Raw genomic sequence first — 24456 nt, 5'->3', positions numbered from 1 at the left:
CAATCAATAAATATTTCATCAGTGCCCACTGTGTACCATGAGTCCACTTCCATATTCTTAGATGTCCCTTTTAATCAAAATATAGCTCTGGTTGTGATTCAGTAATTTATTCCTCCATCTTACCAAGTACATTCGCGTTTTATATGAAATGTTTTACTGAACTAAAAATCTCTGCTTTCTTAGCATTTGAAATTCTGTTTTCTTCAAAGTCTCTCTGAAAAACAACTTCTTCCACAGATTGAGATATCTGAGCATGCCAAACTTCTCAGTCTATTGTTTGTTTCCCTGAATTCTAAAGCACTTATAGCTAGTATGATATAATCTAGCACTTGATCTTCTAGAAGTCTTAAGGGTTTGAAAATACACTTGAAGATTTCTTCCAAGAAGGTAGGAATACAGCTTTTAAAACATCCACAACAGTTTGGTGTTGGACACGAAACACATGCTAATACTTGCTGGCTAAACAGTGCTTTCCATCTTTATTTTCTTGATTTTCTAAGAATACAAATTTCATCAACATGTAAAATTATCAGAAGCATTCAGAATAAAAGTAAAAATATCTTAACACTTAAATGTAAAACTTTAAAACATTTTTTATTCTTGAAAAAAAACTAGAAATTTGGAAAATTTGGCAATATGACTGAAATAAATGTGTCTGTCTGCACTATAAAAGGCTGTGTTACATTTTGTAACATTTAGTCCCTGATGGTCTGACAGCAACTATGGCATAGCTCTATATGTTTGCCGAAAGTGGAAATTGGCTTTGTGATGTGGTCACTCAACCTAGGAAAACTCTCCTGCACTGGAAAGCAAGCTGAAACCACGAACTATTTTTAAATAGGTATTTATTAATAATTCAATGGTGGTAAGCTCCTATTCATTGAGAATCAAATTCTGAGCCCCAAAAGATACTGGCTTCAATTCCAAGTAGAAGGTAAAATTGCCATTAATGATCCTCACTATTAATTACCCTACAATTCAGTAGCACCCAGATTTATACTTTGGAATGACAAACAAAACCTCAGCTAAATTAGAGAGATTATCAAATCAATACTAGTGTTACCTTAATGGTATATGATTACTGAGGAACATTTCAGCTGTGTTAATCAACTCTGCTGTGGCCTCATGTGCAGGATCAACTATGATAACCTGTAGGGAGAGGGTAAGGAAAAGAACCCATGAAATGACATTTATTCAAATGTTCCTGGGCCAATAGAAATTAGTCATCTTACATGAAGCCAAGATTTTTGTATCTACTATCGAACCACATAAAAGAGGAATTAAGACAACCAGCAGCTGTATCCATCTTTGTCAAAGAATGTGGTTAGTAAAGACCACACACTTAAAGTGTGTAGCTCAGTTATTGAGCAACCCTGGGTTCAATCAAAAGTACTGCCAGAAAAAAAAAAGATATTAAAGAAAACCAGTAGTAATATGCATCTTCTAAGTGAAAAGGAGAACTGTCTTAAAACTTAAATTGCTATGAACCTAAAACTGCTCTTAAAAAATAGTGTTAACTAAACCAGAGGCTGGAGCTGGAGCTCAATGGCAGAATGTATGACTCATATATGTGAGGTCTGGTTCAATCCCCAGCACTGCAAAAACAAATACAAACAAAAAACTAAAATGATGTAGCCTAAATCTAAAGCTTTGTGTTACACATGCGGGGCATTTCCTCACACACTGATACAGACTGCAATGCTGATGTAGCATCTCAGCACAATAAAAGATCCATATATTCCAAAGCCCTTTCTGTTTGAACAAGAAGTTGAACTGATGATGGTAGTAGTTGTGGGGAAGCAACTAGTAAAGGACAAAAAGATAGGAAGAGGGGAAGGGAGAAACAGAGTTCACAGGCAAACAATAAGTAGAAGTTTCATTTACCATGTTATGCAAGTTTTTCCTAATCTGCCGAATAACACCAGGAAAGGTAGGTCGAAGCAACTCCTGTAGACTAGAAGGCCATGAATTATATCTGCTATCAGCCTCCAGGTTATTGACCCACTAGAAAAAAATAACACAACATGGCACATATACTTTAGTCACTAGTTACTAAAATTGCAGTTAAGACTTTATTTTGAGAAGAATTACACGGAACAAGACCCTTTTCAAAGACATAAGAATCAAGTAGAAAAATAAGTGCCTAAAAGACAAGCCACAGAATAAATAAAATTATTTCAGCCAATAAAAACAATAAAGGGATAGAGTCATGAAATACCAGTAAAAAAAAAAAAAAGATGCAAGCAATTCAAAGGAAATGTGTCAAGAATATGAAAGTAATTTACAGAAGAAATCCAAATGGGCAATAAATACAAGGAAAGCATATACCCTCAATTGTAATCTGGGAAATATAAACTAAAACAACACATTAAACTGAAAACAAATTCAAACTTTGTCAATATCCAAGAACAGGCAAAAATGTACTGCAATATAAACTCTCACCCAATGCTTGCGTCTGGAACATTCACTTTAGAGAAACAGACCTAATAAAGCTGAAGACTTGATTCGTACCCTACCCCTAATTACTCCAGATCTAGGTTATCTACCCCAAAGACATTTCACATGCACATGCTCAAGGGAAGATGTACAAAAAGAGCAATTAAAGCACTGTTTCAATAGTAAAATTAGAAATGACTTAATATCCATAGAGAAAACAATGAACAAACAGTATGTATCTATGTACCTATCATTTCTTTAAAAAGAGTAGGGGTGAAGGAATTATGTGTTTATTTCCTTGTTCATGGATGCATAGAGTATTTCTGGAAGGATGTAAGTTAAATGCTGATCCTTGCTGACTCTGAGGAGAAAACTGATGGCTGGATAACGATTTGCACTACATAAAGCTTTTATATTTTAAAACTAAAAATGTATAAAAGATTTTCTTTAAAAAAGTAAAACATAAAATATGATATAAAAACTATGTATCAACATCAACCTACAAGTCTTGAAAAACCTTGCTTAAAAAAGGAAGCTGATGAAGGACAATGATAGGGGAATAGACTATCCAAATATTTAAAATATTTAGTAGGAAATAACATAATAAAATAAGGGACAGGGGAATGCATATCAACCACAGAGAATAATTATTTTCATGGAGGAAACAAGTGAAACTGGGAAGGGAAATACTGAAATATTTTTTCCCAGAGATTTGACACAAAATGATTATTTAGAAAGTATATAGATGGCTCATATAGTTGTTAACCCCTTTATTAATAAATATGTCATATTTATGTTATTCTCTTTACTCATAATATAAGTAAAATATTTTAATCATAAAAACAAATGCCATAACAGTATTCATGAAAATACATAACAGTTTTTTCTATCAAAATTCCTAGGGTGCTAAAATGTACTAGCCATATGAGGTCTACTCCAATCTTATTATTACCATAACCACCTACGATGACACTACTCCCCACATTCTTTCTTAAAGGTGACAAAGGCTCAGAGAGATCACATAGTAGGTAATAAAGTACTAGAAAGGAAGGTTATTAACGAAACATCATACTTTTTTTAATTTGTTCTAATTATACATGACAGTAGAGTGCACTTTGATACATCATACATAAATGGAGTATAATTTCTCATTCTTCTGGTTGTACATGATGTAGAATTACACCAGTCATATAGTCATATATGTACATAGGGAAATAATGCCTGATTCATTCTACTATCCTTCATTCCCATACTCCCTCCCCTCCCTTCTACCTAATCTAAAGTAACTCTATTCTTCCCTAGCCCTCCCCCCCTCCAAAATTCTGAATTATTTAGCAGTTTTAAATCACACACATTGCCACAAAATCTCATAGGACCATATGTAGCTGATAAAACACAAACTAGACTCTCCTTCCTGAGAGGTGTTCAGCTGAATCCTAGGGATACGATGTAGACAGAGATCATTATCAACCAAAGCAGTGACAATAACTCAACTTTTAGGAGCATTTAAGAGCTACTTTGTAGTATATGCATAGTTCCACATAAACAGTTGCAAATACATGATGGCAACACAAAAGATGGTGGGAATAGCTGAACTCTCAAAAAAAACAAATTAGATAATTAAGATGCCTGACTAGAATGCCCCTTGATACCTCAAAGGAATACTCACTGAAATAGCAGAACTCCTGATGTCTACAGCATAGTCGGCCTCAGAAGACTGGATGTTCAGCTTCAAAATATTATGCAGAGCGATGCCTTCTATTCCCAGTCTGTGCAGACCCTCCATTACCCGGGCTTCATTCCTCAGTACATCAAACAAACTAGGGGGAAAAATAAATTAAAAAAGCAAACCTAGGTATTTAGTAAGAAAAATTTAGATCCTTGCTGTGGGGGGAAAAAAAAGAAAAGAAGATTCATCAGGTCAAACTAAGTGCCAAATTAAACTGAGAAACTCAACAAGGGAACTTTTCCCCTTGTTTTATCCCATCAAAGTGTGCAGACAGGAGGGGTAGAACATGCTTCTTGGCTCCTATTTATTTACACTTCTCAGTGTATATATAGATTATCTCTAAGTATAAATACAATTTGAGGATGAAATAACTCTAAATCTACACTACACTGCATGTTTTTAAAAACAGTACACTAGCCTCCCTGCATTATTTCTAACAACTGCATGTGAGTCTACAATTATCTCAAAATAAAGTTTAAAAAAACACCACAAAGATACTAAATTATATATCTTTAATGTTTATATCAATATTAATTGACACAGGCATGTATACACATACACACATACACACACATGACCACAGAAAAAAGTCTGGAGAATTGCTGGGGAAGAAGAAAGGGAGTTGGATAAAATAAGATGGGATGAAATTTTACTTCTTAGTTCCCTTATCTCTGTATTATTTTGCATTGGTTTTAATGAGCAAGTACACCATTTTAATATACTAAAAAGAACTGTATATGATTTTAATAAACCATTCAATAAAAACAATTTTTTTAAAGTATTCATATCCATTTAACTGACTTATCACTAGCTCCATAATGCAATAAATAGGCATAAATGTTTAATTAAAATAACTAATATGAAAATATTTTATTGTGTAAACTACTTCTGAAGTATTAACAATTACTTTTTATTTTTGCAATTAGGAAGCCAGTGACAACTGTCTTGATTTTCATTCCAAGGAAAAAATCTGAATTCTACCTGACTATCCATTCCCCTCCCACTAAAATCATAAAGATAATTTGGGGCTAAATAGTTTTAAACTACATTTTAAGAATAACAAAAAAGTAGGTTTTCAAATAATAATGCCTTCAGAGACAGCATTTTGAATAAACCCCTTCGCACTATTCCAAAAGCAAGAGGTCTTTTCTGATGCTATCCTTAACAGGTAAACTTTAGCTCTAAAAGGGCATCCTTGAAAAACAGAGTCCTTGAACATGCATTATGTTACAAGATGGCACTAGATCACAATGTCCACCCCAGGGACAGCATGGGCCCACCTCCACACCCTTGGGGTTAGGGAGTACAGCCTGGTAAATTGTCTTTGCCTCATGCCACAGTAAGAAGGGACAACAATCTGAACACATCACAAGGAGCTACATACACATTATAAAAACTTACAAAATGAGAAAAAAAATATCATCTGTACCTGAATATATCCTGTGTATCGAAATCAATATGAAGCCCATTGATGAAGAGAGCAGAGTCTCCAGGCTGTAATCCTAAAGTTCCCTTAAAATACTGAAAAAGAAAAAGGAAATTATTAGAGAATGGTGAAAGAGTGTTGAACAAATCCTTCTGCATTGCTGGGGTTTACTGTCTGTACAAATCTTGATATTCTAAGGTAGGGTTAAGATTTCCTTCCATATACTCTCACATATACTCTCACACATCTTCTTTGAATTCAATATAATAAGTGAAAGTGCTGATACATAGGACATACACCTTTCTTCCATTTCCTCCTTCCCTCATGCTAATGATGATAAGGGAAATTCTAAAACCTGTCTGAAAAAAAAAGTCAACAAGAAACCCAAGTTACTCAGTGGAGCACCCAAAGACTCTTACTTTTGTTCACCAGTGCCAGACAATAGTGGGCAAGCTTTCTACCCTTATCTTTTTTACATTTCTGCTGTTTTCCCTATCTGTGATATCAATTAAGGATGTGACAGCAGTCAATAATAACAGCTGAACCCTCTTGATGAAGTTCAGGGATCACACCAAAAAGGGTTTCCTTCAAACCAAGGCACACCAAAAAACTAAGCTGCTGTGCTGGGGACAACGACGCCTCCTGCTGCCTAGATCTGGCCTCCATGCTGCCTTTCACCTGCCAGTCCCCAGATGCTGACGGCCCTGCACTCAGGTGGCTATGCAGTCCCTGAGATTTGCCTGAGCCAATGGAAATTGCTCTGATTTCATGTTGAAGTATCTGTTAATAATGACCTTTCCATTCAATTCCTCTTTCTCTCAAAAGAAACTATTATTGGTATATTCTATACCACAGGAAACTGAGCCACATAGTGGAAACCAGAAGAAATTAGATACCAGAAGCAAAACTTAATCCCTTAGGAACCTACAGCTGGAGAGGGAACCACTGAGCTCCCTAATAACTCAGTGAGACCTTGTCTCAAAATAAAAAATAAAAAAAAGGGCTAAGGATGTGCCTCAATGATTAAGCACCCCTGGGTTCAATCCTCAGTACAAAAAAATAAAATAAATGAAAAATTTCTCTCCCCTTTCATAAAGCTTAGTCTAATAAAATGTATTTTAATTGAGCAAGTACAAAATCTATTATACATCTTTTACTTTTTTTCAGATTATGTTTAGGATAAGCAAATAGCTACAATCACTCCAAGTTAAACACCCATCTATGAGAAAAAAATTAAATAAAACAATTTGGTTCACCCTATTATTCAATCAAAAACTGGTATTTAACTTTATTCCATTAACTGAGAGGGAAAGAAAATTAACCGAAGCTACAGGCAGGTCATTTAAGAAAAAAGAGATTTAGTCAGGCATGATGGGACACACCTGTCATTCCAGCTACTCAGGAGGCTGAGGCAGGAAGACTTCCAGTTCAAGGCCAGCATCAGCAACTTGCTGAGACATATCTCAAAATAAAACTAAGAGGTAGCTCAATAGTAGGGCACTTCTGGGTTCAATCCCCAGTAATGCAAAATAAATAAATAAATAAAATTAACAAATTTCACAATAACTGAAAATTGCTCACTTTTAATTAGAAGCAAAGTGGGCATTTCTCCAGTTTAGACTACAAATATAAAGTGCTATTAGATCTGTACTTAAATAATCATGAAAAAGATGACACTAGGAATGCAGGGAACTCTGAAGATTTAAAGAGAATAAAGGACATTTTTTTAGAAATAAATAGAATATACATACATACCTTAATTTTCCAAAGAGGAATCCCTGAACCTCATCAATAGGATCATTTTCACCAATTACTGTAGTGTTTACCTCAGTTCCTATAAAAACAGTAAATATATGTCTAATGGTTCAGATTAGAAATACAAATGTTATAATTTGATAAAATTTGAGTAATGTAAAAATAAAAGTCAGAAACACCTGAAATAAAACCATTTAAAATGTAAATACCCCAATTAACATTTTGCAATGTCTTTAAAAATGTGTTTAACATTTCCTGTGATCAAAAAGAATATTTTTCCCATAAACTGTAAAAAATTTCAGATGCTAGAATTTCAAAATTAACAGCTTTTAATATTATGAACAAAGGGTTCTTCAAAATAAAAATTCTGAAAAACCTGCAATTAGGCAACTTAATCCTAAATATAATTATTGAAAAACCAAAATGAGTACAAGGCTATTTTCTACTTGCTTCACTACCCAAACTGGTAACTTTTATGCTTAAAAAGAAAAAAAGACAGCATGTAAAACTTGTGGTTGAAATAATGATTTCAAAATCCCACAAAATTAGAACAAGAAAAATTCAGAGTAAACCATTTAAGTTGAGAAAATAATAAAGAACATAAAACTGTTCATTAAAGTATATTTAAAATTTCACATTGTAATCACAAATTAATGGTTATTTGCAAATCATAACATCAAAAACAGCTACTACTAATACTTATTAAACTTTCTGTGCAAAAAAACTATGCTAAATTCTTTACTTATTTATTCATCCAAAATACTTAAAGAAGAATATTGTCATCACCTGCATTTACAGTGAGAGAAAATTAGGACCTAGAGAAGTTGTTTTAAGGTCAACCTCCAAAGAATTATTGGACAAAGAAAACAGCAGTAATGACTCCTAAATCTGTTCATTTTCATATGGAAACAAATTCCCTTTTAGTTCATATTTAAAGAAAACACATTGGTCTTAATTTTACAAATTCACCTTTCACCTGAGTATCATCCTTGGCCTTGTACTCAGTGCTCTTAATGGCCAATTCCACACCATAACCAGAGAGATGAACTGGCTCCCTTCTGGGATTCTGCAGATAAAGCAAGTATTCCATCATTACTACCTAGCTTGTTATAAGCCAGGTGCAGTGGCACACGCCTGTAATTCTAGCAACTCGGGAAGCTAAAGCAGGAAGATAGTAAATTGGAGAGCAGCCTCAGCAACTTAGCAAGACCCTTCTCAAATAAAAATTTAAAAGGCTGGTGATATAGCTCAGTGGTAGAGTGGTAGAGTTCAACCCCCAGTACAGCCCCCCCCCAAAAAAAGTTTGTTATGTGTCACAGCACACTTGACTGTACATCATTAACATTGCATCTATTAGATATCACTTAAGATCATGTACTTAAAATATCTTTAGCTTATTTTTTTAAGGATATTAACTGTGTGTTCAAGAGAGTTTGCTACATACCAACAGTAATAAAAGCACTTATCTACCATTAAAATATTCATTCTATTTTTGGAAAAAAAAAATCAATTACAACTTTATGTTTCTCCAGAAAATCCTAGCCTCCTTTACATATTGCATCTCCAGGACTGTGAGAATTAAAATTCCAATGTAGAAGCAAAAATCAGATGAATGGACAGTTGAAAGGGCAAAGATTCTAAACCATGTGAGAAAATGGAGAATGAAAACAAGTAGCTCTAGAACCTACATACAGAGCAGGGTTGAAAACTGGTGAGGTCTCAAACCCAGAAGGGCTTTGTTAGTACCATATGTGTATATGTATGTTTTTTACTGATTTTTTTTTTTCTTTTTGGTAATGGGAATGAATTCAAGGGCATGCAACCACTGAGCCACATCCTTAGCCCTATTTTGTATTTTATCTAGAGACAGCATCTCACTGAGTTTAGTTTAGCGCCTTGCTTTTTGCTGAGGCTGGCTTTGAAGTGGAGATCCTCCTGCCTCAGCCTCCTGAGCCACTGGGATTACAGGCATGCACCACAACACCCGGCCTTTTTTTTTACTAAATTTAAATGCTTCTGGCAGGGCATGAGCTAACAAAATGCCACAGGCTCATCACCATCCTAATAAATGATGGTCCTTTTAAACTTGTTTTGTTTTGTACTAAGGTTTGAACATAGGACATTGCACAGGGCTATGTAAGCCCTGAGTTACATCCCCAGCTCTTTTTATTTCATTTTGAAACAAGGTCTTACTAAGTTGCACAAGCTAGCCTCAAACTTGAAATCCTCCTGCCCAACCTCCACATAAGCTAGGATTATAGGCTTGCAGAACCATGCCTGGCCCCTTCAGACGTTTAAATTTCAAAACCAACAAGGGTCTAGCAAGAAGAAAGAGGGAGAAAAGTTGTTTAAAACTCGACTTTGATAAAATTTGTTTCTGCTCATTTAAATTTTCATTTAAAATTTTATTTTACTTGTACAGATTTAGCACCCAATGTTCACCAAACTCATCATTATACACAAACCTTGAAGGCTAACAATCTTAACATAAAAATATTTTAAATGCTAAATGTTACAAAAAGCTTAATTTTAAATCAATTCTGCCTGATTTCACCTCTTTAGAAATCTTCCTTTTCCTACAAATGAAAAGGTGCCAAAAAGGAAAATAAAAAAGGTATGTAAAGGAACTGAATTCAAGAATCAATTTCATAGTATGACAGCCATATTAAATTTAACGAAGATTATTTACATGATTAATTGTGAAATAAAATGCACACTTTATTAAGCCACTTTTTTAGTAAAATTGTTTTATATTTCTTCAAAAAGGTAAGCCAGGCAATGTCTATGCACAAATAATAGATCTGATAAAAATTATTTGATTTTTCAAAAAGAAGTTCAAATAACTAAATTATTTTTAAAATATTTTTTTAGTTGCAGATGAACACAAAACCTTTATTTTGTTTATTTATTTTTATGTGGTGCTGAGGATTGAACCCAGTGTCTCACATGTGTTAAGCAAGCAAGCACTCTACCTGTGAGCCACAACCCCAGCTCCTAAGTTATTTCATAAAAAGGGAAATTATGAGCTTATGTTCTAAGGTCATGGAAGGCAAATTAATATACAAAAATTAAAAAATAATTCAATACTTACAGATAAATAATGTCTGAATACATAATTGATTTTGCCTAAATTGCTTTTTGGTATAAGTTGGTGGTAGAAATTAGAAAAGTTCTCATAGCCAATTTCAGAGTAGAAAATCACCACTGGGCTTTCAGGATTGGATGAGGGATATCTGTGATCTCCTTTGAACAACAAAGGTTTGGGTCTGGAAATAAATATTGAAAGCTCAAAATTATCAAGTTAAAAAAGATTTTAAACATTAAAAAAGGTACAAAATGTAAAGTATAGCTAAATGACTTAAGTAAAGATTATAAGAATCTTTATATAAATGGTATCACAGTCTTAGTCTTCACTTGGTAAGAATATTGTAAGGTGCAAGCCTGACTTGTTCATGATTACAAAAAATAAAAATACATTATATAAATACTAACTATAAATACAAACACAGATTAATAATTGTACCAATTCCTAGAGAAGGGGTAAAGGCAAGAAAAATAATACATATCCAAATCTCTCAGTACTAACTCTGCAGGATATTTTTTACCATATAAAAATGATCATTCTTTTGTCTAAAAACCTAAGTACAAATACTGCAAAAAGCTTCAAAGTTGATGCCAATTATAGCAAGTCTCTCCTGTACCATTGCAACTATTACAGTCTTTCCACTAATGGATCTAACATTTCTGTTTCCTCACATGTTTTAAAATTTCTAAAAAAAAAAATCCCTAAGGGTGATCATGATACTAATAGATCTTAATGTACTACCTACTAATCCCTACTATGATGCATTCAACAGAATGAAAAGACATATGAATGAAGTTGTTCATTGTAGCCTTTTTAGAAGAGCAGAAAGAAATAAAAACAAAAAATGGAAAAACCATCAGTAAGACATTTTTATAAAAGTTTTATGCCTGTGTTTAAAACACTGAGGTACACCTAAATGTACCAAATGGAAAGATGCCTCTTACCATGAAAAAAATCTAATAGGATAAATGCCAAATTATGAAAAATACTTATAGCCTCTCAGAAGAGGAGACACCATTGCTCTCTTTATAAAGGTCTGCATTATGGTTATAACAGATTAAAGTTTTTTAAAGAATTTTAAGTTATTAATTTTGTTTGCTCAAGAGAGCACCATTTTACTATGCAGCCATTCTTGAATGTTCTTGACTTGACCCTGAGCTACCTAGAACATACATTTAATACAGTGGTTGTCACCTCACTAAGAGCACTAATGTCATTTGGTGGGCAGACACAGCTGGGCACACAATGTCCATAAGGAGAGTCACACCACCAAAAATGTCATTAGCATTTCTGATAGAGCAGACCTCCACTATATTATATTTACAGCAGCATTAGAGGAGGTACTGAGGGTTTGCTGCTACCACCAGACAGCAAAGTAGGTACTCATTATTGCTGTTTATTACAGAAACCTAAACCTCTTTAGGCAAAGAAGCCAAATTTAGTGGGGTGGAGGTTGGTTTTGATTTTTTTTTACAGTACCAGGGATCAAACCTATAGCCTTGTGCATAATAAACAAGAGCTCTACCACTGAGCTGTGCTATACCTCCAGACCAATTTCATTTTAAAATCAGGTTGCAATTATCTTTTACTTTGTCTTAAGCTAATAATATCATGAGAGATCATTATCATTAATACTATTACTTTAGGCACTAGATTTTATACACACAGTTTTCCTGCTAAGCTAATGACAATAGTTAATATAGCTCAGACAGTAGTACTAAATCAACAGGAATATTTATACTGTTATTATCTCCATTTTGAAGAGAGAATAGGAAAGATAGTACTTTGCTTCATTTTGCAAAATTATTTTAAGTGATGGAAACAAGATTCACATCCAGTAACTCTGGTTTCAGAATCCACACTATAAACTATTACACCTATAGACTATAAAATAGAAAAGAAAAATCAGAAGGAAGACTTAGTACAGGGAAAAAAAACACACACACAAAAAATGCATGACACTTAAATTAAAAAAACACAAAATCTACCTCTCAGATGCTGTAAGTAGAAGAGTCTCCAAAGTATGAAAATCACAGGTCTTCTTTCCATGAACTGAAAAAAATGAATCACATCCTTCTGGTGGAGGCTCATTAGCTGCTATCTGTTGTAGAAGACAATATGGATAATTTTTTACAGCTTCTTACCAAAGTCAAGTTAAAAACATGTATGTTCTAAATATGTGATTAAATTATAAAAAGATATCACCAATAAAGGCAAAACTAACATCTACTCAACACCCACTCTGAGCCAGGCAAGTAAGAGGTTTCCAGGCCAGTGCTCTTCGTATACACTCAGTTCCTCCCACATCAGGAGGTAGGTGCTAGTAGTTCTCCAAAATAAATGTTAAAATTACATCTTGGAAGACATTGAAAGATATCTATGGAATGAATATAGAATGTAGCATGTAAAAAATGAAGCTCAAAATGTCAATTTTAAGTGCCAAGGTATAATTATGCTGTTCTAATTAAAGATAATATGTAAATTAACATTAAGCCCCTCACTGAATAGGAAGAATTACAGACTCTAAAAATTAATTGAGTAAAAAAAAAAAAAAAGCCCTTCAGATGGAAAGGAAAATTATATGCACTGCACAAAGATATTCAAGAACAAGGCTGAATGAGACATGAGTTTTTGTGTGGAGTGGGTGAAACACATTTAACACCAAAGGAATAAAAGAGACAATGAACTGCAACTTTAAGGAGAAGAACTCTGAAGAGTTGTATGACAGATAGGAAAAGGAAAAGATATAATGACAAGCCCTGGTTTGTACACTCGTATCATCTATGTAGCATACTAATGTTAAGATGTCCTTTTCTATATATGTAATACAAATAATTGAGAAAGACGGGGAGAAATGGAAAGTCTGTTATAAAAAACTGAAAATATTAACGTTTTCATTACATTCTTCTATTTTTATTAATTATTTTTTTAAAAAAGTACGAACCAAAAAAAGAATAATATAACAAATCCTCACATTCCCATCACCCAAATTCAGTAAATATCAACTGGTTGTCAATCTTATTTCATCCACCTTTCCACCATACTCCACTTTGACACAATTCCCAAATAACTTATTTATAATGTTTTATTTATAAAGTCTCTTATTTATATCAATAAGAGAGATCTTTTTTAAAAATATACCACTATCATACTTTTTTTTAAATCTTCTACAAAGATGACAAATGGCTTCATAGTTGTTCAATCTTCCTAATTTACTCCACAAAAACAGAGTAACTAAACAGCAAAGCTCCATGAGAAGACATTTCTATGACACAAAATACAATAAGACCTGCAAACATGCAGAGGTCATGTAGTGGGAAGTAACAGAGGATGTAAAGATCCTTCGAACAACAAAACTCCAAAACAGACAATAGCTTCTCAATGGAAAGGAAGGTGGCCCAATGATTTCTGTCCAACTAAGCAACAGGTGAGCATGAAGCATCAGTAGTAGAGCTGAAAAGGGCTGGGGAGATATAGCCACTCTGTATAATCTCTCAAAACTCATGAGCTAAGACTCTCTTTCAGGACAGAGCTCCACTGAAAGGAGAAACTGCTGAAAACTTGAGGAGGCCAGATACACACAAACCATGGAAGAGAAGGTCCAAATAAAGATGCAGGAAGCGGGGCTGGGATTGTGGCTCAGCAGTAGAGCGCTCGCCTAGCATGGGCAGGACCCGGGTTCGATCCTCAGCACCACATAAAAATAAAGGCATGTGTTGTTTCCATCTACAACTAAAAAAATAAATATATATATATATATATATATATACATATATATATATATATATATATATATATATATATATTTAAAAAAAAGAAAACACTAAGGTTATAAAAAAAAAAGATGCAGGAAGGGAACAATAATGAGATCTCAAACAACAAGCCATTGTATTTTCTTAACACCATATAAAATCAATAGCAGGGGGAGCAATGTTAATTTCTAATAGCTAAGAAAAACTAATCTCACAACAAAATGAGCAGAAAAGTGTCTATATCAAATCCCATACAAAACTATTGTAAAGGGGGGCTGGGGATGTGACTCAAGCGGTAGCGTGCTCGCCTGGCATGCATGCGGCCCGGGTTCAATCCTCAGCACCACATACCAACAAAGATGTTGTGTCCGCCAAAAACCAAAATAAATAAATAAATAAATATTAAAAAAAAAGCATTGTAAAGGGCATAAAAAGAAATAGAATTAACATTTATAGACGAGCATTATACAACAGAAATTACAGGGATAGAAATCATCCACATCTGCCCAGAACAGTGGCACAAATTTATAATCCCAGAGACTTGGGAGGCTGAGGCACCAAGATCCTAAATTGAAGCCTCTGCAATTTAATGAGACCCTGTCTCAAATTTTTAAAAAAAGGGCTGTGGATGAAGCTCAGTGGTAAAGCATCCCTGGGTTAACTCTTATTACCACAAAAAAGAAGAGAGAGCAATTATCTATATCTGTACTGTCCAAAGTGGTAGCTACTTGCCTTATGTGGCTTCTGAGCACTTGAAATGTGGCAAGTTCAAGTGAAGAGGTAATTTTTTTTATTTAACTTTAATTGATTTATATTTAAAAGGCCACACATTGCCAGGGCCTACCATATTGGACAATATAGCTAGGGGCAATAAAACCATGTCAGAAATATACAGCCAGAAGATAGATTAAAGATGTAATCTATTACAAACAAGTTAAAATGTATTAAGATGATAATACAATGGATTGTGGCTCAGTGTAGAATGCTTGCCTGGTACGTGTGAGGCCCTAGGTTTGATCCTTAGCACCATATAAAAATAGATAAATAAAATAAAGGCATTGTGTCGATCTACAACAAAATAATAAAAAAAGATATTACAAGACATAAAAAATAACTTTAAGTTAGAAAAACTCACAAATGAGGTGATAAAACTCAAGAAAGAATTTTAGAGATTTAAAAAAATCATTTTAGAAATAAAAACTAAGCTAGAAAGAATATGAAAATAAACACAACAAGTAAAGATTTAAATTAAAGTAGCTCAGCCAAGCACAGAGGCACATGCCTGTAATCTCAGCAACTTCCAAGGCTAAAGCAGGAGGATCACAAATTCAAGACCAGCCTGGGATGCTTACTTAGCAAGACCCTGTATCAAAAATAAAAAGGCTAGAGATGTAGCTCAGTGGTTGAGTGCCCCTGGGTTCAATCCCCAGTACTGAAAAAAAAGAAAAGAAACTAAGAGTAGCTCAAGGTTACAGCACTTGGCTAGCATGTGTGAAGCCCTATGTCTGATCCCCTAGATTCAATCCCCAACACCACAAAAACAAATCCAAAAAATGGGGCTGGGGATGTGGCTCAAGCGGTAGCGCGCTTGCCTGGCATGCGTGCGGCCCGGGTTCGATCCTCAGCACCACATACAAACAAAGATGTTGTGTCCGCCGAGAACTAAAAATAAATAAATAAATATTAAAATTCTCTGTCTCTCTCTCCCTCTCTCTAAAAAAAAAAAAAAAAAAAAACAAACAAACAAAAAAAAAGAAGTTAGAGATAATGGCTGGGAGTATAGCTCAGTGCATGCTTAGCACACATAAGGCCCTGGGTTTGATTCCCAGCACAAGACAGAGAAATAAAGAAACAAAAGCAATTTTCTTAAATTTAAAAAAGAAAAAAAGCTGGGCACACACAGTAATCACAGAGGCTCAAGAGTCTAAGGCAGGAAGATGACAAGTTCAAAGACTCAGCAATTTAGTGAGAATCCAAGCAACTTAGCAAGACCCTGTCTCAAAATAAAATGTAAAAAAAAGGGCGAGGGTCAGTGGTTAAGCACCCCTAAGTTCAATTGCTGGTACAAAAAAAAAAAAAAAAAAAGAAAGAAAGAAGACATTCAAGAGAATAGGATTAACAATGAAGATCAGCAAAGAAAAATCAACATATTTATATATGTTATTCAAATATATATATGAATCACTGGAGAAAATATGTAAAAGGGGAAAGAACAAATTATAATGTAAAAAAAAATCTGAAATAAAGAAACTATTTGAAATTCTGTACTAAAAGCACATATTGTATACCAAATAATATTGACCCATAAAAATCACCACTAAGTTATATTCTTTTTTTTTTTTTTTTAGAGAAAGAGAGAGGGAATTTTAATATTTATTGTTTTGTTTTCGGCTTACACAACATCTTTATTTGTATGTGGTGCTGAGGATCGAACCCGGGCTGCACGCATGCCAGGTGAGCACGCTACCACTTGAGCCACATCCCCAGCCCCAATATTCTAGTAAATTATAACTTAAAAGAAAAAATCCTCTGGACTTAATAGACAAAAAGAGGATTGAGAATATAGCTCAGAGGTAAAGAAGCTGACTCATATGAATAAGGCCCTGGGTTTGATTTCAGCACTACTTATGGACAAAAAAATAGCGCAAAAAAACTTTCAAGGGAAAGAAACTGAGATTATTATCACATTATATGTGGAAGACTATGATGAAAGAGAAATGAATGGTTAAGATATCCAAGAAATGAAAATATGAACCAAAGTTTTATATCTAGACTTCAAGTGCAAAGGGCACATAGAAACAATTACCTTAACATACAAAAACTAAGTAAATATTATTCCCATGAGCCATTCTTGAGGAATCTGCCAATAGCAACACCAAAAAAGCTAAATAATTAGAGACATTTGCCTAGACTGGTGGTGAGTAATAAAGATATAATTATAGAACTAAGATGAAATGAGTTAGCCTAAAGTAAGCCAAAAAAAAGTATCAAAACAAAAAGGAAAAGGACTGGGGATGTAGCTCCGTGGCAGGGCAACCCCTGGGTTCAATCTTTAGTATCACAAACACACACACACACAAAAAAAAAACCAGTATAATAGTGGAACATACACACTTCCTGATTACCAAACTTACTACAAAGGTACAGCAATCAATGTGGTACTGGAAATAAAGATAGAACAAAAGACTAGAAGAGAGAGCCCAGAAATAAATGTTTGCATATATGGTCAACTGATTTATATATCAAATTATGATATGAACTACTATCCAGAATATATAAAGATTCCTACAACTCAACAAAAATCAAACAATCTGATTCAAAAATGGGCAAAGGAGTTAAAAAGACATTTCCCCAGAGAAGATATGCAGAATGACACTAAATAGATAAAAAAATGTTCTACATCATTGGTCTTAAAGATAACACAAATCAAAACCACAAGAACAAACCACTACAAACTCATTAGAATGGCCAATTTAAAAATCAGGAAATACAAAGTGTTGAAGAAGATGTGGAGATTAGAACCCTCATGTATTATTAATGGCAATGTAAAACGATGTGGCCAACAGTGAAATAACATCTTTTTTTGTGAGGTGAAAAAAGTTCTGAAGATGCATTAATGCACCTAGTATCAATAAATTGTACACTTAAACTTAAGAGCAGCAAAAATCATAAATGTTATATGTATTTTACCAAAATAAAGGAGAAAATAAACAAAAACCTAAATGGTTAAACTAGAAGGATGATATTGAATTCTGGTAAATAAAGGCAAAGAATCAAGTAGGTGTTCTGCCTTTCCTATGTTGAACAATATCACCGAACAATACCAGATTAGGATATATATCACATTCCAGAAACAAATGAATATGAAATGACAGGATGAATCACCACTTTACAACCCCCAAAGAATTAATAGATTTAGCACAGGGCAATAATGACTGCTAAATCAGAAAAAAGAAACCAATTATTAGGTGTCTCTAAGAACAGAACATTACCTATAGACTGAACAAAGACCCAATTCTGATCAAGCTTCTGGACTCAACTGCCAATTTGTAGGAAACAGACAACAGAGGAAAAAGTTGAACTGTGTCAGAAGTATGTGATCAACAAAATATAGTCCATGAAAAAAAATCTACAGTGCAAACACTCCAAGTCATACAATGGAAAAAGATATCAAATTTTCTAACACTAGGCAAAACTAACTAAATTGAGTCGATGTGCATGCTTACACAGTAAAATGATAGAGAATCATAGGAGAAGATTCCAATAGAACATGACAATGTGGTTCCTTTCAGAAGACAGAAGGTGGCTGTGATGGGGTCAGAGCACATGGAGAGCTTATTGGGTGCCTGGTTAAGTCCTATTTCTCTGATTAGGTGAAAATCACAAGAATGCTCACTTTAAAATAATTCATTTGGGGCTGGGATTGTGGCTCAGTGGCAGAATTCTTGCCTCGTATGTGAAAGTCACTGGGTTCAATCCTCAGCACCGCATAAAACATTAAAATGAATGAATGAATGAATGAAAAGAAAAAGAGGTAAAAGAGGTTTTAAAAAAATAAAATAATTCTTTATACTATATATCCATTGTGAGTGGTTCTCTATACCTATTTAATATTACAAAATGGTTTTTAAATGAACTTTTCTTTCGCATCAAATGTCCACTTAATGTACACATATTTGTCTCTTCTGCTCCCGTCTTTGTCAAGATTCAAACAAGATTCCTGCACTACATTAAACATTTTTTAAATTCTCTCCTGAAGTTGCTCTGTCCTTTTTCTTTTCCTTTAATCATTTATTCATTGAAATAACCAGATCACTTGACTGCAAAAAGTTTCCCTAGTAATAAATTTTCCTGATTACATCCCTGTGATGCTGCTTGACACTTCCTGTCTCCTGTATTTCCTGTGAACTGCTTTCAGATCTAAAGGCTGTGATTAGATTTAGGTTTATTGGTTTAGCAAGATTACACCTCCCAGACAGTGTTACACACACAAAGTCTGGTTCCATTTTGTGCAGATTTTTTTCCTTTCTCATATAAACATAAGTGCAAATTACATTTTTAAGTATCTGTGATTTGAAGACTTAACATCAGTTTTGCTTATTATTTATAAATAAATCACAAATCCCAGAAAAAGTCAGGCAAAAAAGTGATAGCTCCGTAATTCAATTCCAGAACAACTGTCATCTATCCAATTATCATGTCATATACCATTCAAAATGCTGTTAGCTAAAAGCACTAGATTTACCTGCTGGAAGGCCTGAATTGTAGCCAAGTAGGAACGAAGAGACAGACAAAATTTCAACAAATTCTGCTGTAGAGGTGACAAAAACTGAAATGCAGCTTCCAAAATCCAATGATAATAGGAATAATCAGTACCTGTTGAGGAAGAAAATTAACCAAAACAGTTGTATTTGACATGAGATATCCAAATAAGATAGTTTTTTGAACTTTTGTCAAATGCTTAAAAATTCCCTAGAATATACAATGCAGTTGGATTATTCTTCTCTTCATCCTTTGGTTCAAACTATTCCCTCTTCCTGGACTATTTTCCCACTTACCTGGATGACTTATTCTTCCCTACTTTCAAAAGGAGAATTTAACTGTGAAATCACCTACTCTAGGAAGTCACCCAGATCTCTACTCCATGCATCAATGAACTAGTTACAGTATTTCTTGGATCCCAGAATATTTCTTTGCTTTCACATCATTTACTAAATTATTTATTCACTATCTACCACCAAACTAAACTTCAGGCCTCACAGGCAGAGGCCATGACTTATTTATCTGGGTATCCTGGGTACCTAGCATATGTTTTCTACCTAGCATATGCTATTTACTCAAATAACTAAAACAAATTTTAAAAAAAATAGAAACTGAGCAATGTGATGAGAAAATTCAAGGCATTAAAAGAAACTGATAAATTCATAAAGTTTGAAAAACATTTAAACAAAAAGTTGAACCAAATTATTTGAACGGGAATAAAAAAATCTATTAGTATGAAAAATTTCCCAGGTAAATAAAAACTACAAGGTACTAAATAATGTACATAGTAAACTATGTTTTTTACCAAAAGAATGAGAAATAAGGATATATATCTGTCTTGTCTGTGTGTGTATATGTGTGTGTGTGTGTATACATACACACGTGTCTGTATATTGTAAAAAATAAAAAAAATTATTCAATTTTAAAAGGAAAAGTATTAACATTTTTAAAAGCTGAATATAAAAGGTTCTATACAATATTAGCATCTTTTACACAGAAAAAGAGAACAGAAAGAAATACCTCAAAATGTTGCCAGAATATTAATGGTGTCAATCTTTGGGTGGTAGAAATATGAATATTTCAAATAAATAACATGTTTAATATACTCTATGATCACTTCCAAGAATTCATACTCCTGAAACTTTAACCAAGAACATATATCAAATATATTGAGGAAATTTCCTTTCAAATGTCAAATTTCAAGTCTCATTATAAAATCAACTTTGATAAATTTGTTCCATGAAATCCTGAAGTAAAATGATTTTGATAACTTAATACTAGTTGACTCTAAAATATATATAAGAATGCTTATTCAAAACCTTTATATATTTCTATCCCAAAAACAATATTCAGACAACTATTAAAATGTATATTATTCTATTGGTGTTATTTTAATGAAATTAAAAAGTTATACTGGGCATGGTGCCACACGGCTGTAGTTCCAACTACATGGGAGACTAAGGCTTGGGCCCATGAGTTCAAGACCAACCTGGACACATAGCAAGACCCACATCTCAAAAAAAAAAAAAGAGTTAAAAATCAATTTTTTTTTATTTTATATACATTTTGTTTTAAAGAGAGAGTGAGAGAGGGCAGAGAATTTTTAATATTTATTTTTTAGTTCTCGGCAGACACAACATCTTTGTTGGTATGTGATGCTGAGGATCGAACCCAGGCCGCACGCATGCCAGGCGAGCGCGCCACCGCTTGAGCCACATCCCCAGCCCATAAAAATCAATTTTAATAATTAACAGCAGTTACATAGCCCCATACCCAGCCCTTTTTAATTTTTATTTCAAGACAGAGTCTTGCTAACTTGTTTAGGGCCTTAGTAAATTGCTGAGGCAGGTCTCAAACTTTTTGTTCCTCCTGCCTCAGCTTCCCAAGTTGCTGGGATCACAGGCATGCACCACCATGCCCAGCTCAAGGTTTGAACTACAGTCATATATCACTTATCGAAAGGATGTGTTCAGAGAACTGCATCATCATCATTAGGCGATTCTGTCACTGTGTAAACATCAGTGTACTTAACACAAACTAAGACAGCCATGATGTCATTAGGCAATATAATCTTATGAGCCCACCATCATATATGTGGTCCATAATTGACCAAAATATGATCATGCAGTGCACGACTATACTTGTACATCAGCATCTTTGACTGTATATCCTATGTCACTTATATCAAATTAGAGAATGTTTGTGAAAGCACATCATAAACAGTAATGAGTGACCCAGGATATATCACTAATTTGATACCTTAACACTCAAGTGTTGGGTGGCTGGCAGGCATGATGGAAAATATTCTGGATGGCAGGAACATAATGATAAAACTTAATAGATAATAGATCACTTGTGTAATTATTTCATAATAAAAGAGAGTGAATCAGGTCAGATGGATATTAAATTAACACTAAATGGTTTAAAATAAAATGTACTTCCACACTCTAATAAAAGAACAATACAAATACTGGGACAAAAAGTCAAGGCTTATACTCAAATTTATAAACTGCATCAAAAATAATTATTTGGGCCAGATGCAGTGGTCCGGGACTATAATCCCAGCAACTGGGAAAGCAAATGCAGGAGGACTGAAAGTTCAAGGCCAGTCTCAGCAACTTAATGAGACTCTCAACAACTTTGTGAGACCCTGTCTCAAAATAAAAAAATAAAAGGGATACAGCTCAGTGCTAAAGTGCCCCTGGATTAAATGCCCAGTCCCAAAAATAATAATTATTATTATTATTATTATTGTTGATATTATTATTATTTGGGCCAATAGTCCCAGCCACTCAGGAGGCTGAGTCAGAGGACTGCTTGAGCTCAGGGGGGTTCAAAGTCTGGGCAACACAGTAAGAGATCCCATCTCTTAAAAAATAAATAAATAAATAATTGGTATAAGTCTATGGGGATTATGGGTATGGCTAAGTGGTAGAGCATGTACTTAGCATTCACAAGGCCCCAAGTTCAATCCCTAACACCAAAAATAAATAACTATGTGTGCTGTGTTGGCTCTTCCTGCCTACCATCACAACTCTAGCCCTTACAGATAAAAATGTTTTCCATTAACTGTCATGTCACACATACTATAAAAGAAATCACTTTTTCTAATATTTTCCCAGACACCAAAGTCAAAGAAGCATTTGCTTCAATTTTACCGTGATGATCTGATGATCCAATATTTTGACTGGCTTCTACAAAATTCCAAAATTTCTCTTGACTGTCTTCTGCTAAAAACTCACTGGGAGAAAAGGGGGAAATGTCAGAAAAAAAAACTTAATAAAATCTTCTAATATAAAATATATTACTACAGAGAATAAAAAGAGGTTTTGAAGTTTCCAAATGCCCATAGTTTGACTTTTAATTTATAATATATGTTATACATTTGTACATACAATGTATATTTTCTTAATGCTAAGCAAGTCTTACTAGCTCATTAGCTCAATTAATAACTTATTAATAACTTTTTCATTTAATAGGTTAACAGCTATTTCTTAAGAAACCTGGAGTAATAAAAATGTTGTTAACAGGGAAGTCCCAACATAAAGAAAGCTTATGAAACCTCATTAGTAAAAATGCTACTGGTAATAGAAGCTGAATTATGAATTGATAATTCTAGTACTAGTTCTGCTGTGATTTTCTGAAAGACCTTACAAAGAATAAAAAGTTTTGCCTAAGGTTCTCCCACAGAAAACATGAACCCTAAAAAAATTTTAGGAGACTAAAATTTTGCTAACATCCAAAAATCCAAATTTTCAAGATCATCAAACTTGAATCTAAAATTAGCACTGATCTAACAAAATCAGATCTCAGAACTTAATGTTATCTTAATATTTTTTTCAGCCTTAAACTATTACCCTAAAATAATGACCACTCTGAATTTCCCTTTATTAAATAATCTTAAAATCCCTAAGAGAAAATGCATGTAATAACTGAAAGAATGATTCATGTAAACTGGTTATCTTAGCTTCCAAGCCACAGAACTAATGCAGTGGTGATCTTTCAGTGTCTTAAAGCAAACTACAGATCTGTATCTCTGCTTACCTAGCCAAAGGAAGACTTTCCCATTACTTGTCAACACTGGGGTGTACAACTCTCACTCTACTCCACAGCTAGACACAGAAATATGGGAAAAATAAGAAACATTTCCTGGTAATGCACAGCTTCTCTAAAAATAGGTTGCTGAAAACACCTCTTATCATAATGTATTAAATTATTTAGTGCCTCCTGAGGGTACTATTTTTCTCAGCTTTCTAGTAACTGACATAGACATAAGACCAACCATAGAATACCTTACAGTCTAAGAAAATAGGTACTAACATATGTCATGATTTGCAAATAAACACAAAATTCATGAATTACAGCTGTATTCATAAGTTAGCAGAGGGGTGGTATGTGACATACTCATCAGTTGTGATAAGAACAAAGGTTCAGTTAGGCTAAATATGTGCTTTTCATACAATTACAGGAAAAATTCTTGAAATACACATTCCTTTACATCCCACTACATAAATAAGTCTTACAGGTCTAACTTAGAAGAGTCTTAAGAAAATGAATTACTGGATCTACTGAAATAATCCAGGAAAGAGGTAAATAGAAGACATTATTAAAAAGAACGCTGCCATTTTTCTACAACATAACTACGTTCACTTTTTCTTTTGTTTCTTATACTCATTTCACTGAGTAAATCTGCGGTCTTATAGATGAAAATTATATAATAGCTGAGATTTTGCTTTAAAAAATATGCCAGTGGAGAAGGGGATAAGGTGGTAAGGGTGGTGATAGCTACTGGACTTCAAATAATAATTGCTAAAAGGTACAGGGAGAACAGATTATACTGTTCTCTCCATTTGTAAGCATTCTGAAGTCTTAAAATAGGGATGAGTATGTAGTTTAGTGATAGAACACTTGTCTAGCATGCAAGAGGCCATGGGTTTGAGCCCTAGCACCACAAAAACAAAACAAAAGTCTGGAAAAATAAAAGAAATGTCCAAGACATGAAAAAAATTAC

General features: G+C 33.8%; 1 protein-coding gene and 1 long non-coding RNA gene across 2 annotated transcripts in view; both read right to left on the bottom strand.

Annotated features, from left to right (window-relative positions):
- LOC308634067 (UDP-glucose:glycoprotein glucosyltransferase 1-like) overlaps nucleotides 1-6257 on the bottom strand; it is a gene marked incomplete at both ends in the record, with an annotated part of 30405 nt that extends 24148 nt beyond the window's left edge. Inside the window, 5 exons of the mRNA XM_081267644.1 lie at nucleotides 1064-1149; nucleotides 1885-2004; nucleotides 4106-4256; nucleotides 5595-5686; nucleotides 6195-6257. Coding sequence (XP_081123770.1) covers nucleotides 1064-1149; nucleotides 1885-2004; nucleotides 4106-4256; nucleotides 5595-5686; nucleotides 6195-6257 — 512 coding nt within the window. The remainder of the gene's footprint in view (nucleotides 1-1063; nucleotides 1150-1884; nucleotides 2005-4105; nucleotides 4257-5594; nucleotides 5687-6194) is intronic.
- Nucleotides 6258-7346: 1089 nt separating this feature from the next.
- Nucleotides 7347-10511, bottom strand: LOC308634747. The gene is made up of 3 exons (XR_014019076.1): nucleotides 10438-10511; nucleotides 8316-8412; nucleotides 7347-7425 (listed from the first exon to the last, which is right to left on the bottom strand). It is a non-coding gene; the product is annotated as an uncharacterized lncRNA (long non-coding RNA).
- Nucleotides 10512-24456: the final 13945 nt, after the last annotated feature.

This window comes from Spermophilus citellus (genome assembly GCF_964194105.1).
Source record: "Spermophilus citellus genome assembly, chromosome: 15".
NCBI classification, from domain to species: Eukaryota; Metazoa; Chordata; class Mammalia; order Rodentia; family Sciuridae; genus Spermophilus; species Spermophilus citellus.
The sequence above is the reverse complement of the archived record's forward strand: the minus strand, read 5'-3'. Positions and strand labels throughout refer to the sequence as shown.